The sequence below is a fragment of the Tamandua tetradactyla genome, chromosome 6 (genome assembly GCF_023851605.1).
Source record: "Tamandua tetradactyla isolate mTamTet1 chromosome 6, mTamTet1.pri, whole genome shotgun sequence".
Classification (NCBI taxonomy): Eukaryota; Metazoa; Chordata; class Mammalia; order Pilosa; family Myrmecophagidae; genus Tamandua; species Tamandua tetradactyla.
Genome location: NC_135332.1, coordinates 138,188,140 through 138,206,928, shown reverse-complemented (window position 1 = coordinate 138,206,928; position 18,789 = coordinate 138,188,140). Strand labels below are relative to the sequence as shown.

The following is an 18,789-nucleotide window of genomic DNA, read 5'->3' as shown; positions in this document are numbered from 1 at the left end:
TCTGTGATCACAAACAGAGATAGCACCATTTATACTCCTCCCCAGTTATTTTATTTGTTTTAAAGTAGGATCTGATAGGACAGGCTTAAAGTTATACTAGTAAAAATCTTGGGTATACTTTAAAAGCCTATATTTTTTCCTTCTTGGGAAGTTTTCCAGTAAAAGGATGGTCTAAGAAGCTAAAATAAGAATCATAGCATATGGTGTACTTTGAGCTAACATCAGGAAGGGTAAACTAAGGTAAAAGTGACTAAAGATATAAATGTTTCATAAAACTGTAATCACACCATCCAAGCTTCCTTTAACAAACACAACCTTCTTTTGTAAATGACCTAATATTAAGAAATAGGTATCTTGCTATATAATATGAATACAACATGACTTTCTTTTCTAACTGCCATAAAACCTACCATCAATACATGAAAAGAAATGTATTCTTCAGACGCCATTCTGCTGCTTGGAATTATTTTACTGTCAAGCATCAAAATGTACAGCCATGTACTCTCAGAAACTCAGTTAAAGGCAATGAGAGAATGTTCTCAAATTGATTGTGGTGGCAAATGCATAACTATATGATTATACCAAAGTGATTGTACACTTTGGATGGATTATATGGTGTGTGAATAAAACTGTTTTAAAAAAAAGGCAATGAGACACACTGCCCGTCACCGCAGAGGAAACATGGGGTTAAGAGGACACCAGATGGAGTCAGATGATCTTAGTTCCTAGTCTCCACCCATGTTTATCACTTATGATGGCCCTGGGCTGGCCAGGATCTAAGAACCCTTTCAGTTAGAATATTGTACTTGCTATATTGGAACAATCAATTAATAGGAAAAGACGACTACCCCCCTTGTCTGATTCTCCTTTTCTTGCCCTGTAACACCAAAAGTCTTGATAAAATGACTGAAATGAAAGAAGCACTAAGCCGTGATATGAATACAAACAAAATAGAAAGCTCAAACAGGAATAGTAACTCTAAGTACTTACCAAGTGCCACTTTCGAATTTGTAATTTACTCTCTCTGGATCTGAAAACCTGTGATCTAAAAATGAGAAAAGAAACTTTGTCACTTTATGTTCAAAAATGATCATGGGTCCATGCAGGAGACCCGGGTTTAATTCCCGGACCGTGTACCTCCACCCTCACCCCCACAAGAAAAGATCATGGTGATGAATACATAACTGTTTTATGATATTGTGAGCCACTGATTGTACACCATGCACAGAATGTCTGTATGTCAAGAATGTTTGTATGTTTGTTAAAGTTTGACAATAAAAATATTTTCTTTTAAAAAAGGTCACATTTTAGCTGTTAGGGAGACAAAGCTTAGGAGAAATTTCAAAGGCATAGGTAAGGAAAAGGTGGTGAGATGAAATTCTAGGTCCCCATTATTGTTACAACAGCAATACTTACTATAAGGCTCTGAAATCATTGCTAAGATAATATTCCCCATATCTTCAACCTGAGAGGCTCCATATTGGGAGACTGAACTATTCTCAAAATTCAAACCTGTGAGATTAAGTTAAGGAAACATCTGGGAGGGATAAAATTAGGTTACTTCTAACTGAAAATTAAAATACACACAGCCAAGAAGCCAAGTAAAATGCATCTAGATCAACAATTTCTTAGAAACCTCAGAATGACTATTTCCCATTGGTCTAAACTTCACCTTCATTCTCTGAAATTTCCAATTACCTTCTTGGGTAAAATGGCAAGATCAATCCTGTCTTGAGGTGTTACCAGCAATAAAATTTCTGCTTATTGATTAATAGCAAACGCATGAATACTGAACACTTTCACTTTGTTTCCAACCATGAAGCATGCAACAGTTAAGACTCCTTCTTATGCATGATTGTTCTATGAACCCATTTTCACTGATAAAAAAATAGAAAGTTAGACTCCTTTATCCTATCTCTGTTTACAGCATGTGCAAGCCAGTAACCTTGTTGACTTAAAAGATTATGTCAGTCAAGACCATGAGGTTATAAATGACATTTTCTGGCCTAATGTTTGAAATACACACCTCAGATTATCGATGACACTAATTCCATGATGCCACTTTTACGCAGAATATCCCTCCTAGAATACTTTTAGAGCCTGTTTTTGGTTTCCTAGCTGCTAAAACAAATACTATAAAATGTATTGACTTAACAGGAATTTATTGGCTCATGGTTTTAGAGGCTTGCTTTCTCCCAGGGTCTGTATCTTTTGGCTGGTCCTTGACTTCACATGGCAATGCATATGGTGGTATCTTCTTTCAATTCTGGGTGCTCTCAGTGGACTTCTCTATAAGGTCTCCAGTAATGGGATGAAGACCAATTCTGATTCAGTTGAGCCACACCTAACTGAAGTAAACTTTACCAAAGGGTCCTATTTACAATGGGTTCACATCCACAAGAACGAATTAGAAAGAATAAGAACATGTTTTTCTGGGGTACGTAACTCCAAGCCACCACAGGACCCCAAAGACAATTTTTGATGCAGCAAATGCTTTTCTTTTAAGGGTAAATTTTAAAATATAGTTTAAAGACTCAGAGGTAACAATGGCTTATGTGATCCTTGATCAATGCAACACACTGTTTGTGTAAGGCAGGTAATGCACTGTTCAAATTGGGTCAGAGGGTAGAACCAGAAGAGAGTCCATTAAATTTTAAGAAAAAACATTCTTTCTAAAATACGTATCTCTTTCAAAATAATTACTTTAGGAATTTAACAGTCATCGGCATATCTAATTTCTTTACGTTTAAGTTTCAATATTATAGTCACATTTAATAAGCATAGATTTTGTAATATAGTCCAGTGCCAATCAGTATACTATACTACAGAACTCTTTTCTCTCATTTCAAAACGAAACAACTATCTGGGTGGCGGAGTGGTGACTGCTAGAATGTTTGTCTTATTTTATGTTTTTCTCAGTGGTATTTTATAAGGTTAAAAACTGAAGAAAGGCATTAAGAAAAAGTCCAAATATACTATTTTACTGCACATTAAGAAGATTCAACATTTAAAAAATTCAAAGCTGCCTCCCACCAATAAAACAGCCATACATCTGAAACGTCAATTCAGTGAGTGACATTCTTTTCTCTATTCAAAATCCCTGTCCATTCCATCCTCCAGCTTCTCTCTTCCCTGCTCAAATAGAAAGATATTGTTTTCCCACTATGCAAAGCAGACTTATTTTTCTGTTGCCCCTCAACCAGCTCCATTTCTCTGCAGTTAAACATACTACACACGGAAATGCAGCTGTATGTTCCTTAGCAAATTACTTAACACCACTAAACTTCAGTTTATCTTTAATGCTAAAGCTATGATAATCTTGTACCTTCCAGGGCTTTCCGTAAAGAATCAAATGACATAAAACAAGTCTACAGCACAAAGCAAGCATTTAATAAGCGATGTCTTCTCCCTTCTTCCTAGAGCCTTGGGTGACCACTTTCATAACCCATGATGATCAGACTTTTCTGAGTGGCACATTTATGACTAAAATATCTGAACTCAGCAAATACCTATTTATACACTCAAAGGATAAGCATCAAAATGGTAGGAAATTTCTATAATCCTACTCTCCTTTAAATCGTCAAGTGCTGAAATAAATGTGCTGCCCACTGAGGAATTCGAAAAACATTCCCAAGAGATGTTCAAGCAAAAGACCAATGAGAACCAGAGTCATTAAAACAATTATGTGCAGAAAGCTACACTAGAAAGTATTATTAATCCAGTGCCATATACAAATAATGATCGGACACTGACTTGGGGAGGACAACTTTGAGGAAGAGGGACACTTTAAGGATCCTCAGAACTAAGAAAGGCTAGCCAGTTTATCATGCAAGCTCTGCCACCTAACAATTTTCTGGAACCCTGCAATTCTAATAACATTCCCAGTCTTGCAATGGGCCTACAATGGAATAGTGCAAAAGGTAGCCAAGGGTGGAAACCAACCCAACTGTACAAGCCAGGCTTTCGCAACCTTGGCATTTTTGACACTGTGGGCCTGATAGTTTTTTGTTTAGGGCGGAAAGGTTCCTGCACACTCTAGGATGTCTAGCAGTATCTCTGGCCTCTACTCCAGCCATCAGTATCCCCAGTTGTGACAACTAAAAATGTCTGCAGACATTAAATGACTAACTAGTGTAAACTAACAGTTCCCCACAATTTCTACTCCACCCCAATCATCTGATGATCACATAGGAACAGCTCTTAACATATAGAAACATTGCTGGACAAAGATTCTGAAGAAACTTGGCCAAGAAAACACTGTAAGGACCAATGTGATGCTGTATCAAAATGGAGAGGTATGGGACCTCTACTAGCAGACCCACACACATACAAGGGAAGGCTGGAGAAAAATGTTCACTTCAAGCAGCGGTTGACCCTTGGCCTATTTTTGTGTGGCCTAGAACAAAGAATGGGTTTTACATTTTTAAAAGTTTATAAAATAATAATACAATATGTGTGGCCCACAAACCTAGAATTTACTTATCTGGCTCTTTACAGGAAAAGTTTGCTGATCTCTGACTTATAAGAATGAAAATTGTCAAAAGATGGCCAAATATAGGGAAAAATCACATAAATGCTAACCACACCATGATTGTCTATTCCCATATAGAAGACTGGGGTATAATTAAGCTTTGGAAGATTAGGTGTAGGGAAGTAGATTCCATTCAAATAATTCTTTTCTATCTTCTATATATGACACGAGGTATCTAGCCATATCATCTTTGCTCAGGCAACTCCTCTACATAAGGCAGTTTTCTCAATTCCATAGTCAAATTAGACCACGATTAGCCCAGCACCAAAGCCTCCTCAAACATGTAGGCCACAACTGTCAACTTAGAGTTGAACATGTAACTATTTCTATAACATTATTACTCTCTTCTCAACTCTAAATTTCTTGAGAATAAGCCCCTATGTTCCTCTGGTCTTTTCGCCTACCTTAGCCCCTTACAGCCTCTAAGAATCTATTGTCATAAATGATGGCATTTATGAAACACCATCTGGTGGCAACAACTATTTATCTCTTACAAATTTCACAATCATCCTGCTAGACAGCAGTAAAACCAAACAGATAAAGAAAGCAGGATTTAGAGAGCTCAGTAGCTCACTCAGTCACTCAACTGATAGATAATGGAGCTGGAATTATATAATACAGCTCTGCTTTGGCTTTGTGTACCTAATTCCCCTAACGAAGAAAAGAAGTCTTGCTTAGTTTTTTCCTTTTTGTGTTTGAGCAGAACTTTTTGACAAGCTTTTAAAATATATATCAAAGCCAAGAGATTAAAAAAAAAAATCAAAAGTACAAACATTAATCTGCCTGCACGGAATAAGATTTGTAGCTAAAGTATTGTTCTACTCAATTCTGTTTTCTATTCAAGAATAAGTTCTTGACACTTGTCTAACATCAGTTCTATATAACTAACATAACACGTACAAACTTGTTATTTCCTTTCAAGCTATCACACACCAAGAAGATCAGCAGCTGTAAGCTGCTAACAACTATGAAAAGTCACCCAACCTTCTGCATGCCAAAACCACCCTAATATATAAATACACACACACACACACACACACACACACACACACACAGCCCTCTTAGGAAAGCTTGTTCAATCCATAATCCTTAACAGAAAGAAGTTAACACAACATGAATAACAAATGAAGGGGGGTGAGAAAAAAAGTTTTAGTACCAACTCTTTCCTCTATCAATTTATAATTATATATTGAATTACTTGCTGCACGTCTGATCTTGAGGGAAGAAAAGATGAGTCTCCCTCCTGATTTATGACCAGTCATGCAACTTACTCATTTTGCCCTTCCGGCAGTCAAAACAGAACAAACAGGCTTAGCAAGATTTACAAATGAGAAATGCCACGAGGAAATGAGGAACGGTGAAGTCAGACATGGTGGGAACAAAACTAACATTCAGGCTACAACCAAGCAAAGGAATACTACAATTTACAGAGCTCAGAGAAGACCTGAGGTGCAGTCAATATTTGAACGGGAGGAAAGTTTTCCTTACATCCCCTTTAGTGAAACAGATTTGAGGAGTTAATCCACACTTACATTAGCTGAAAGTAGAACTCAGGGAGTCAGACACGTTTTACAAAGCTCATCAATATTAGCTTATCTACTAAAAAAAAAAAAAAAGTAACCTTCCTCTGATCTCTTTCCACCTAACTGAAAATGTGACATGCTTGCTTTTAGAACACCCAATTTTCACTTGGAAATAACATTTTTAAAGTAAAACTTTTAGTTTGTCTAAAAAGAACTATATATACAATATACAAATATTAACTGTGCAATGAGTAAGTTTATTTCTTTGCTGGGGTGGGGGTATAGTGGTAGAGGTTTCCTGTGCAATTCCTATTTAAAGTTTTTCCCTACTATAGACTCCTCAAAAGACAAGCTTGTTACTTCCTCTTCTACTCTTGCTTGCTCTTATTTATAACACAATTACATATGTTGCCATATTACAATAAAACACTTATGCTAAGCAAATAGAGAAAATATCACAGAGAAAAGATAAATTAGTACTTTCGGTTAAACTGATTTTTCAAAAACAATGTGAAGCAGAGAAAGTGACAAATTACCCTTCAATGACTTACATGATAGGTTAAAACAATCTGCTATATTTTAAAGTAACTTTGAAAGAAACAAATTAAGGATACCACTGCAGAAGATAAGAATATGTCAAGAGCCAAGGCAACAAAAACTTTTTTGCATTAGTAAATGGTTGGAAGAAGAATCTAAAACTGTAGTTGTAACTCTATTCCTCAGAAACTTACTCTTTCCAAGAGGAAAAAATGAGATCCATACCTAACAGCTATGACCTCAAGAGGTAAAATTGTAGTGAGATGCCATGTGAAAGAATTTCTAACAAAATCGACAAGCCAATCACGTCTTAGAAGAAATGAGATGGAGGTAGTGGCCAAGGCAATAAAAGAATTAAAATTTTACTTTAGAAAAAGACATCATATGGGATAAACAAATTAAGGAGATTCCGATAACCAAACAAGTCTTCTGGAGTTTTCTAAAGCAAACAAAAAATTTTCTTGGAATTAATTCATAAATTCACATTTTATGAGTACAATATATTATTTTATAATTTAAATAAACCACACACAAAATTACTGTAATGGCTTTCACTTTTACTGAATACTGGCAAAGAATACACAGTATTTCTCATCATTTAATTTTTGTTTGGACCACAAGCCAGAGCATTTGCTGATTTGGTTCTCATCATGCTGACGAGATGCCAAAGACAACTCCTTCCCCACCCCAGCCAACAAGTTAAACTACTATCATAGCTTAACTGTACACTTGGTGAAATCTAAAATCCTTTTCATATACAGAGAGGTAGCAAGGAAGTTTTAGTGCTGGCCTCTACCTTTGAAGCAGGATAACGATAATGGCTTATGAGCAGGCTTCATAAGCACACATAGAATGAACCACATTCACACCACACAATTTCATAAATAGAGAAGCCAAATTAACTTTGAAGTTGACCCGTACAAACAGGTAGCTGATACTTTAAAAGGTCTATATCCAGTCCCACGAGGTTGAAAAAATTTTAAGAATAAAAGAGTTTAAATAAGGTTCTCTTAAATCAACACAGAAGTCCTTTTCGGAGTCCTTTGGCAGCTGCTTTTTCTCATTTGAGACACCCAATAACCCTATGAGGTAAGAGATGGCAAATCAATACTGGAAGAGTGTGCCACAGGGCAGACACCGGCGGAGAGGCTGTACACACTACCTCAATATTCCTTACAATAGTCATACCCTTTTTAATTTAGGGAAAATTGAGGCTGAGCAGCAGAGTAAATTGTCTCTGAGACCAGTATATCTGACTCCAGATCTCATTTTCTAAAGCACTATGCTATTAAAGCTATTATCACCATTTTTAATAAATGGGAAAAACAGGTAGTAGCACACACACAAACACATCCTTTACGACTGCTCAAGAGTGGCAAAATATGCATACACACAAATCTACTAACCCTTGACAAGCAAGCAGGAGTGATTTTGTTAACAGAAGTCTGCCCTAGTGAAATGACATTTGTGAGTCGCATCAAAGCACATATAGATGCAACACCGTACAACTGGAAAGAAATTCTACCACATCAGGTTGACCTTCTTTTACTGCTGAAAGGTTTAGTTGTCATATACTAAGGAAGAATAGGATAATTTAAGTTTAAAAGGAAGATAACTTACTTGAATAGTCAACCCCATCAAATGATGCTCATACATTCTAGAAAATGTTCTAGATTACGAAGGACTTTTGTATTTGATATTCTCAGGCGCAAAAGCTGGAGCATTTAACTAACAAGTGATGAGACAGAACAAAACTCTAAGAATCCATTTCTCCAGCTATAAAATCGGGATGGATACTTACCCCACCGGCTATTGTGAGGCCACTGATGGCATAAATAACAAGCACTTGATTGATTAGATTCCCTCGTCTTTCCCTTGCTCTCCTTACAAGGCCATATTCTATTTATAATAAAGTCTTGGCAAGGTGATATAAACACAATAGTAGAGAATGAGAATGAGAATAAATCAGTCCCTGAAAAACAAAGCTAGCAAAAAGTTAAGAAACCAGGGGGGAATATTCTACCCAATATTGAGGGGGAAGAGACACGGCATTGTTTAATGCTTTTTGAAAAAAATGTATAAATCACTAATACAAACAGCCTCCATAATCAAAATGTTCTTTCAGCAGGAGACAATTGGTATTAATTTCTACAAGAGATCCAAGATGATTTCAATTAAAAAAAAAAAAATCAGACACTCCACCACCCCCATCATCACCCTCCCTCCCTCACCACCTCACCAGATTAAGTAAAAAGCCACCAAGGTTCACCTGCTAAATGAGGTCTTCTCTCCTACTGGGACTGTATAATTCAAATGCAGACAAAAACTCAACAATAGTAACTCAGAGAGGCTCAACTTTACTACCAGAAGTGGTTTTAAAACCAATTCAAAAACAAAAGAGGAAGATTAGTGCTAAAATAAGAACCAGAACTGCATTCAAGAAATTCCTAAACTCTTTCTTTTATCATACTTTTCATTTACATAACACCTGGTGGTTTACAAAGCATTCACTTGGGAATACCTGAGATAAAAGTAAGGTTTGGAGAAGCCAACTGACTTTCCCAGGAAAGCAAAGCTACCAAGTGGCAGGTACGTGTAAACCCAGGTTCTATGACTCTACAACTCAGCTTTAGTCCCTTCCATTACAAAATGACAATGTTTGAATTTTCTCTGTTAACTGCCTTGAAATACTGTACACTATTCAAGTTCTACATATTAAAAATAAAAAAATCTTTCCCTTACCAAGGAAAAAAAAAACAGAATTGCAGTGATGCTTCTATTGAGATGATTATGCGATTTGTTTCTCTATTAATATATTAATATGCTAAATTAAAAAAATTGTAGTGAGTCATACAAATTTACTTGGCTATAGCTAAGAAAATAATTATAATAATATTGTATCATCAATTGCAACATAGGCACCACACTAATGCAAAATATTAATAGGGAAAATTGTATGGGGGTAATATATAGGAACTCTGCACTTTCTGTATGATTTTTTTAATAAACCTAACTGCTCTAATAAAGGATATGGAAAAAAATTTCCTTGGATGTAAAATTAATAAAGAATAATCCTAATATCTTGTAATAATGTGAAGTTACTGAATTTCCAAACAAAATCAGTATATATGTGAGTTCACAGAATCTCATTTATTTCACAGCAAGAAAAACTAAACAAGCAAATCAAACTGGACATTCTCTCACTTGTTTCTTTCTAAGCGTTGGCAGGAGGCTCTTTCCCTCACTCCCCCCATGGGTTTACCTGATGGAGCAGGTAATAATCCTCAGGAGCATTTGATCCTCCATTTAATGACCATCCTTATATTTCCAAATTCCACAGTGTCATTTCAATACTAGAAAGGTAAATATTTAGTGGTCTGAAAGAACAGAACAACTCTTCAATTCAAACATTATAGAAATAATTTGCATAGATAAGGACACATTGATATTCTAATTTGATATGCTGGTTTGTGACAGGAAGAATTGGTTAGGTGGCCTAGTCAAGGAAATAATGGAATCATAAAATAATTCATCACAGCGGCTATGTAAAACAAAAGCCACTGCTAGGAAAGCTTAAGAGCATTTCTTACTTGCTAAGTGGGAAAGCAAACATGCAAGCATAACATTAATTGAAACACTTAACATTATATTGTATGACCCAGCAATTTCACACTTAGGAATATACCCAAGAAAAATGAAAACTTATGTGTACACAAAAACCCTAAAAGATTTTTCACAGCAACATTATTTATAATAGCCAAAATTGTGGAAATGATCCAAATGTCTATAAACAAAATGTGTTATATCCATACAATGGACTCTTATTAGACCAAATGAAATAAGGCACTGGTACATGCTTCAAGATGGATGAACTTTGAAAACATTCCGGTAAACGAAAAAGTGTCTCATGAAAGACCACACATTATATATACCATTTATATGAAATGCCAGAACAAGCAAACCTCTAGAGACCAAAGCAGGTTAGTGGTTGCCTAGACTTGAACAGCTAGAAGGAGACGAGGAGTGACTGCTGATGGGTACAGGGCTTCTTTTATGGGTGATGAAAATATTCTAAAATTGATTGCGGTGATGTTTGCACAACTCTCTGAATGTACTAAAATACGTTGAATTGTATACTTTAAGTGGGTGAATTGTCTGGTATGTGAATTATATCTTAATAAAGCAGTAATAAAACAGTAACAGACCTTGGAAAAAAAAATTTAACATTAAAATCCACTTTCATATTTCGATTAGCAACAAAGCTGTAAATCTAAGGCTCTTCCCTGTCGAAGTCCAAAAGACTAGACTATAATCAAGCTATTTTTTGATAAATAAAAAATTCCCTAAATTGTTCCATGAATGTATTACTAAATGACTATAAGACCCTTCATCAAATTTCGGGTACATCCTTTAAACTTAAAAAAAAATTGAACCCAATTTGCATTATTCACAATTCACATATTTTAGCATGGTTAAATATTTCTGATTTTCATTTCCATGGCCCTTGAAAAAGAATCACTGACAGATGGTTATAGAGTAGGATTTAAAAGAAAAACAAAAAATAATTGATGTAACATTTTACCCATTCACCTTAAGATCAGATGATGCAACATTTTAAAATGTCATGGGGTGGGTGTAGATAATACAGCACAGAATAAGCATGAAGTACAGCTAACCATACTGAAAATGTTTATCTATAGCCTCAAATTTTATATATGTGACACTCTGAAGATACAAGGGAGAAAGGAAAATGGATAAGCTTTTAATAATTTTTCCTAAATTGTCAACACATTAAGAAAACCAAAAAACATATAAGAATCTCCTTCTCATAGTTTGGAGAGTTTCACTAGTATCCTGATTTATAATCACTAGGTAAAGGTTTTCTTTGCTAAAAGAAGAAAAGTGACTAGTCAGGGATAAAGCCTTTCTAAATGAAGATAACTTATTAGGTTTTACCTGTCCTAAATACTGTTTTCTAGATTTTTTTGTTATTGTTGTTCTCTTATTTTGTCCTATTGCATCAAATAGTTTAGTATTCAAACCAACAAAACAAACAGTAAGGATTTTTTTCAGCTGTCCCAACCTTTCAATGAAAAATTCTTACAAGAATTTCCTCAAAATGAATTTATTCCACCCTCCTCCCAACACAACTGGTGATGCTAAATCAAAATTCCAGCAAACTGCTTCCAGAAGGTAAACAAATCAAAATGTTTGACCTGCTTAAAAATGGTTAGGAAAAAATAAGTAAACAATTTTTTTAAAGTACCTTGTATAATCAGGGGGGAAAAAACTGGAAAATAAGACAAAATTGGCTTTTGATTTCTGAAAAGGAATTAGAAACTTTAAGAACAAACATCCGTAACACACAGTTCCTGAAAGTATCTTATATTTTATCTTTAAGATGATTCCCATGGTGTCCCATGGTGGCTTTGGGCAAGTTGCCTAACCCTTCTATTACTCAATTTCACATCTGATATATTAGCACGACTGCTTATTAGTTAGCACTTTTAAAACTTTCTGGATGAAAGATGATAGGTATCTAAAATCACAAGATTTGTGATTATAAAATTTAATTTTACAACATATAATGCATCAAATATACTATGTTAGTGATGAAAGGATCAGGGGGAGTGGTAGAAGCTCAATCCCATTTTATAATCTCCAAAGATGGCTTACTATAATAACAATGATCTTGTATGTATTTGAGAGATGAAGGATTGGTTAAAAGCGTATCAGTGAACAGAATTTTATAAAGGCATATACCCAATACTTAAAAAAAAAAATCTTATCTATTCCCAAGAATCCAGAATAAACCTGAAGTGGTCTTGAGATCTGCACCAAAGAAAATATTCAAATTGTTCTCATTGCTCCAAAAATGCTAATCTGAAATGGAATGTTATTTTAGATATATTCACGTCACCAAATGAATCTTTAAATCCATCCAACCATCACTGTTCAAAACACTAAATTGAATCTATTTTGAAATATGCCTAAAATTGTACTATTAGTTCCACCTAGTACAAATTTTGGATAGGCCGATTTCATTTGCCCTTTAAGTTTAAAGTGTTTTACTTTCTTGAAATGCCATTTTTTCTGGAGCAGTTTTTGAATGGTTTTGGATTATCATTAAAAGGATACACTCTGTCATTGCAGCAACATCCAGTTTGTCAATATCAGGTGAACCAGGACAACATTTCTTGAATTCTTTTCGAAGATCAAAAAAGGAATAGAAGCATTCAGGCAATAACACATTCTGAGGAAGGACAAGGCAGTTACGGTTATCTAGGAGAATTTGGTTCAATGATTCCCTAATAATTGAATTCCCTAAGAACTGAATATGACTGTCTTTATTTTAAAAAGCTCATCCCTGTTTAAGTAAACTCATCCCTGTTTAAGTATTAGATTCTGTTTACAAGCATCAAAAAAAAAAAAAATTTTAAGGCAATAGATTACAATGTTTGTATACTCCATTACACATTCTATGAAAAACGTGTGTGAAATTGTAAAACATTTGAGTTGTTATGCTTTGTATTCTCTGGGTGTTAATAATACATTCTTTTCCTAGCTATTATTATTTTAGACCATCTGTATTTTCAAGTAGCAAGATGAGCTTTTCAGTTCTCGTACAGATGTGTAATCTGTATGAAAGCTTACAATGTATACCCAGACATAGGATAAGTTGTAATTAATACTTCTATTAAGACAGTGGATATTCTTGATAATAAAATTAGGTCAAAACAATAAATTCCTGATTACCCAAAAAGGGTTATTTTTTGATGACAAACTGTAGTCCCACATTAGGTTTTCTTGATCACTATTTTTGCTGAACCTGAGAACCCCAATTAGACTGTCTCTCTCTATATATATATGTATATGTATGTATCACAAATCCTAAGGGCAAAGTAGAAATGGTTAACCTGCTTTAGCTATTAGACCACTAGTCTAGTTATTAAACCAAGCTCCACTATCTGGGCTAATAATAAATATTATACTATTGACTTATTGTTTTTCTAGGGAAAAAATCATTGAAAGACTAAGGTCATTTTTAAACTGAATTTTCTTAAAGCTTCAAAATAGTTTGTTTTCACTTACTGGGAATTTTTGCCATTTGTATATAAGAAAATTCAAGAAATAAAGATGTTTTAATGTTTGTAACCCATAATACTTATAATGTCCTTCTACCCAATACCCTCTACTAGATTTTATTTACACGTTACTTCTTCTTGCTGTACTGGAAATTAGTACTGCATCATGATCTACAACCTTCAAAAGCGGTAATTACCAAAAGAATCACTGATCCTCAAATATATTATATACAAAAATACTCATTAAAAATGGCTTGTGTGACACAGTAACTCAGATGTCCTACAACAAAAGACTGGTTTAAATAGCTTTCTTCATTTAAAGCACTGATATTTTACTTAGTGCTTATAAATGTTAATGTTAAAGTAGGCTACAAAGGTTTGAGCATTATGAACTTTGTAAAAACCACACTTTTCTATAAAAATCTGGAAAAATATATCCAAAACTGTTCTCACAGAGGAAAAAAGTTTCATTTATTGTTTTTGGAGTGGCAGGATTATTATTTTATGTTTACCATTTTCCCTATTTTTCTTTAATGGACAGAATTACTTTCATTATATTGAATTGTTTTAGTTTCCAGGATTAAATCAAAATCATATAGAAGTGGCTCAGGAAACTGTCTTAATTTTTCTCCAGAGGTTTTCCCACATCCAAAGCAGTCCATCAAAAGTAACAGCCATTTTCTTCCAGCCCAATAAGGAAAGGATGGATTCTTGTCCTCCTCAATGAGTTTGAGGCAAAAAATAAATAAATATATAGTCAATATCAGGTAAACCCAGGCAACACTTCTTGAATTCTTTTCAAGAATCAAAAAAGGAATAGAAACATTCAGGCAATAACACGTTCTGAGGAAGAACAAAGTAGATATTTTAAGTAGGTGTATACATTTATAGAATAAGGTATAGAAATTGGTCTAGCAATTAAAAAAAACCCTCTCTCTAATTACAAGATCTCCTATAAAAGGAGAGACTTTTCTCAAATCTCAAGACATAGAAATTTGAGATACTCCCTCATATACATTTAACCCATATCCCCACTTTTCCCTACTTGAGGGAGTAAAAAGAGAAAATGTGCAGTGACTGTTGTTCACAGGTCTCTACCATCAATTGTTTCTCAGTCTAAGCCTTTTATTGCAAGACTTGCCTGAGTTACATAAAAATAGGTGACATCCATCTTTTCAAGCTCAGTACCTGCCTGCCACAATAAAAAGTTACAGCTTAAACTAATTTAAGTTGATAAGAGCACTGTATTAACAATGATTGGCTACACTGGGTCTGACAGCTGTCTAGTCTCTTCATTTCCCCACAGCCCAGGGTTATTCTTCCCAGGGAGACAAATCACATTCTAACCTACAATACAATTATTTTCTCAATCCTTAATCTTTCCATATCAGAAAAAGTAGCAAAGGTAAAAAAGGAGGCTGACTTTATTATTTTGATACAAGAGTAAATGTTTGGACATTTAAAGTCAGACAAACAGCAGTATGCCATAATTAACATTTCACTAGTTACACTTAAGTCTTAATTCAAGCAATACAAAGCTTTTTTAATGAATGACTGGAATTGCAACTTAAAAGGTTTAAATGTATCTTTTTTCGCCTTCTTTTCTGGGATAAAGCATTTTCAACAGGAACACTGGATATTACAAAGTATTAAAATAGTCGTTTCCTTCCTGATAGTTCTTTTAAATGTAAAAAAATCAGACACCATATTAGCTTTGGAAAAGGAGTGTCAAGCATCTCAAAAACTTGATTTAAAAAAAGAGGGGGGAAGAAACATTTTACTAAAGACACCAAAGGATATCTAAAATCACTGCGACTCCAGGCACTCTATGAAAATGCCATACATCTTTTAAAATAAAGAAACCTAGATACACAAAACCAAACAAACCAAACAAACAATACCTCCAATCATCCAACGGTCCATTTTTTTTCTAGAAGTCAGCTCTCTTACCTTCTTGGAAGCCTCAGGGTGCAGGATTTGCCTGACATGAAGCTGCCCATCAGTACAAAGACAGAAGGAAGTTCCTACCCCAATATTCAGTTCGTTGCTTACTGACTGGTTAAACTGGAAAACAAACACATATACAACGGATGCAATTAATGCATGGATTTACGAACTCTACAAAGTGGCTCCATTTGGTGATACCCGTGCTAACTATAGGGGCGAATGGAGATCACCGGTGCTGGGGGCAATATTAGAAAAAAAGACTCCATTCCTACAAACGCGGCAATGCTTCCTTTAGGCAGGTAGGTAGGTCGGATTGTTTCTAAACAATCCGAAGTTTTCACGTAGGAGAAGCTAGTAAATGCATCCTCCCGGACTGTTTTACCCTTCTATTTTTCCGGTAAATCGATTCAAGAACTTTAAGCCAGAGATCTCGTTTCATCATCAGATTGCCTTCAGATTACATCATTCCCTGGTGTTACTTTATGTTTGAATGTACCAGGTTTAAGAAAGATGTCAGTCCTGATAAACAAATGTGGGTGATGCGTATACAGACAGACCTCTAGAAAATATGGTAACCCCTTTCCTAAAATACACCCCAGGTAGGATAGGGGCCGCAACAGAGCCGAGCACTTATCGGTGCACAGGTGTCTAGAGCCCCGCCCTATCCTTGAAACAGCCAGTTTTTAGGTCACCTCAGCTCCAAAAAGGGTATTCCCCTAGTGACCCAACGAGCAGACCTACAAGTTCGGACCTGCAAATCCTACCCCGTGCTAGAATCAAGGCAGCTAAGGGTAGTGAGGAGGAATGGAAGCGAGGCTTTGGGAGTGGAGAAGCCTGAAATCCAGAGCGCAAGCAGACTCCTCCAGGTTGCGACCAAGCTGGGGCAGCCGGGCCGGCCCGCACGTCTACACCACAGCGCCCCCTGCCCCAAGGCTGAGCCGCAGACCCAAATCCGGGCAGGGGATAGGCAAGGGACGAGGGCCTTAGGATTCAAAGGCCGTTTGTCGCTCTCGTTACAGTAGCCTCTTGGTAAAACTTTGCTGACTCTTTGGTCCCAACAATGACTCAGGAAGCGCCTCGAAAACTAACGAGTTTCCTCGCAAGTTCCTGGCGGCGGGAGGCGAAGAGGAGCAGCGACCCCCGCCCAAACCGCTCACTCCGGTCTCCGGGCTTAGACTTGGCGGCCCTCGATGACCCGCTCCCATCCACGCCACCGGGTGTCGCACCCACCCCACCCCGTCCTGGCCCCAGGGTACGCGCGTGGACCGGACGAGTCGGGGGGGTCGCCCGGGACCTGGCTGATGTGGGGGTGGACTGTGCGGCCCTAGGCTGTCACCTGTCGAAGGGCTTGGTCCAGCTGCGGCGCCGAGGACAAGCTTTCGGCGTCGATCTTGGTTTCTTCTTTACAATCCTCGGTCAGTTCCAACTGATCCGGTCTAACTAGTACTTCGTGCAACTGTCCCACCTCCGGGGAGAGAAACAGGGGTCAGTTTTCCCCTCCCTCAGTTCGGAAGCCGCTTTCTTCACCCTCCTCCCTCGCTTCCCTGCTGAGGCGGCCCGCGCCGCCAGGACGTCGGACCTCAGACTCAAAGCTCGCTTGTCGCCAGCCGCCCGGTGGCCGAACAGTCGGCGCGTCCCTGCCCCCTCCCCTCCGCACCACCCCCACCCGGATCAAGTAGGAAAGGCCCTGGGAGTGGGCACGGAGACCCCAGGGATCCGGTCCTCCAACCCGCAGAGAACCTGCCCCCGGCGCGCGGGCCTCCGCACCTGAGCCAGATTTCCGAGGACTTGAAACCGCTCTTAGGCGGTTGGCCAACAAGTTTGGTTTTACTCTGGATTCCCTAGGCCTCGGGTCCAGCCTCACAAGTGAGCAAACAGCACTTGTTTACCGACTCCCGCCCCCCAACCCCCCCAAAAAACTTCTACAAAAACTTGTCTCATTTCTTGCTTTTGGATAAAAACGTACAGAAATACCTTCTTGTTAGCCAGATCCACCACTTTCCATAACAGCAAGATCAGCTCCTTCTCATCCGAGCCCAGCTTGGCCCCAGTGGCCCCAGCAGTGATCCCAAAAAGCACCACCAAGTAATCCGGAGAAGCCGTCATGACGATAGGTGGGGAGGGGGAGAAGGGGGGTCGGGAGGCGGTGAGGTGAGATGGAAGTGAGAACGGGAAAACCTGTGCTAGAGCCTCTTCTGAGAGAAAAAGAAAGAACGCCCACCCCCCCTCCTCGCCGCCGCCGGAGCAAAAGGCGGTAACCAACCACCCAAGCCCACACCTGGCCCGAGCTCCACACCCAGGGCAGGAAGGGGGGTGGGAAGACGGGCGCAGGAGGCCTGCCCTTTTTGTATTCTGTTGCCAGTGCGTCTATGCAAAAAGCTGGGAGAAGAGCTGCACCTCCAAGAGGCGCGCGCAATGGCTGAAAGCTTTTCTGTTTTGGGATGTGGCTCTACCTGCCCGCTTCCTCCCCTCCCCCTCCCCCACGTGGTGCAGGTAAGAGACAGACACCTGGCGGCCCTGGCCTATTGGCTCCTTCAAACCAAGGACGTGGCAGCGGTGGGGGAGGAGGCCGCCCGCGGTGGGGGTGGGGGTGGGGGTGGGGAGAGGGGGCGGGAGACAATGGCTGGATGAATGGAGAGGGGAGGGGAGGAGGGGGAGACGGGAGGGGCGGGCAGTTAGAGGTAGCCACCCACAGGTTTGTGAAGGCCAGATGGGAAAGGGGTGAGGGGTAAACGGCGCTGAGGGGAGGGTGGTGGCCTTTGGAAGCAAAGGAGAGGTGGGTCGGGGGAGGCTACTCGGAGGAAGGCCGACTAGAGGGAACGAAGCCGGAGCTGAAGGGTCAAGAGAAAAGGCCAAGGCGCCGGAAGGCGAAAGGAGGCCAGAGGTGAGACCTGGGGCGAGGAGCTGCCCTGGGCGCGGCGACCCGGGAGGGCATGCTGGCGAAGAAGGGAGGGACCGGCCAACTGCAGCCGGGAGGTGGCGGGGACGATTGCAGTGCATCGGAAAAGCCGTTCCAAAGCCCAACACACCTTCCAGTGCTAACAGCTGGCGAAACTGGCTGGCAGCTGCCCCACCCCACCCCCGTGCGCTCTCCACCCCCGGGGCTTATGTCCCCCTAAGCCCGGGGCGTCTCTCACTTTCCGGAGAAGAGCCTCGGGGGCGCGGC

The 18,789-nt window shown here is 38.6% G+C and overlaps 1 protein-coding gene across 3 annotated transcripts in view; it reads right to left on the bottom strand.

The window, feature by feature from the left end:
* Positions 1–17,987, bottom strand: part of ESRP1 (epithelial splicing regulatory protein 1) — a 50,399-nt gene extending 32,412 nt beyond the window's left edge. For 2 of the 3 annotated variants that reach the window (XM_077167225.1, XM_077167224.1), the window contains exons 1-6: positions 17,598–17,845; positions 16,960–17,088; positions 15,627–15,740; positions 12,730–12,844; positions 1,417–1,512; positions 991–1,045 (exon numbers count right to left, since the gene is read on the bottom strand). In XM_077167225.1, the coding sequence (XP_077023340.1) occupies positions 991–1,045; positions 1,417–1,512; positions 12,730–12,844; positions 15,627–15,740; positions 16,960–17,088; positions 17,598–17,729 (641 nt within the window). In that variant the 5' untranslated portion in view covers positions 17,730–17,845. Of the gene's footprint in view, positions 1–990; positions 1,046–1,416; positions 1,513–12,729; positions 12,845–15,626; positions 15,741–16,959; positions 17,089–17,597 lie in introns of all 3 variants that reach the window. The other variant, XM_077167226.1, reaches the window with a different exon arrangement.
* Positions 17,988–18,789: the final 802 nt, after the last annotated feature.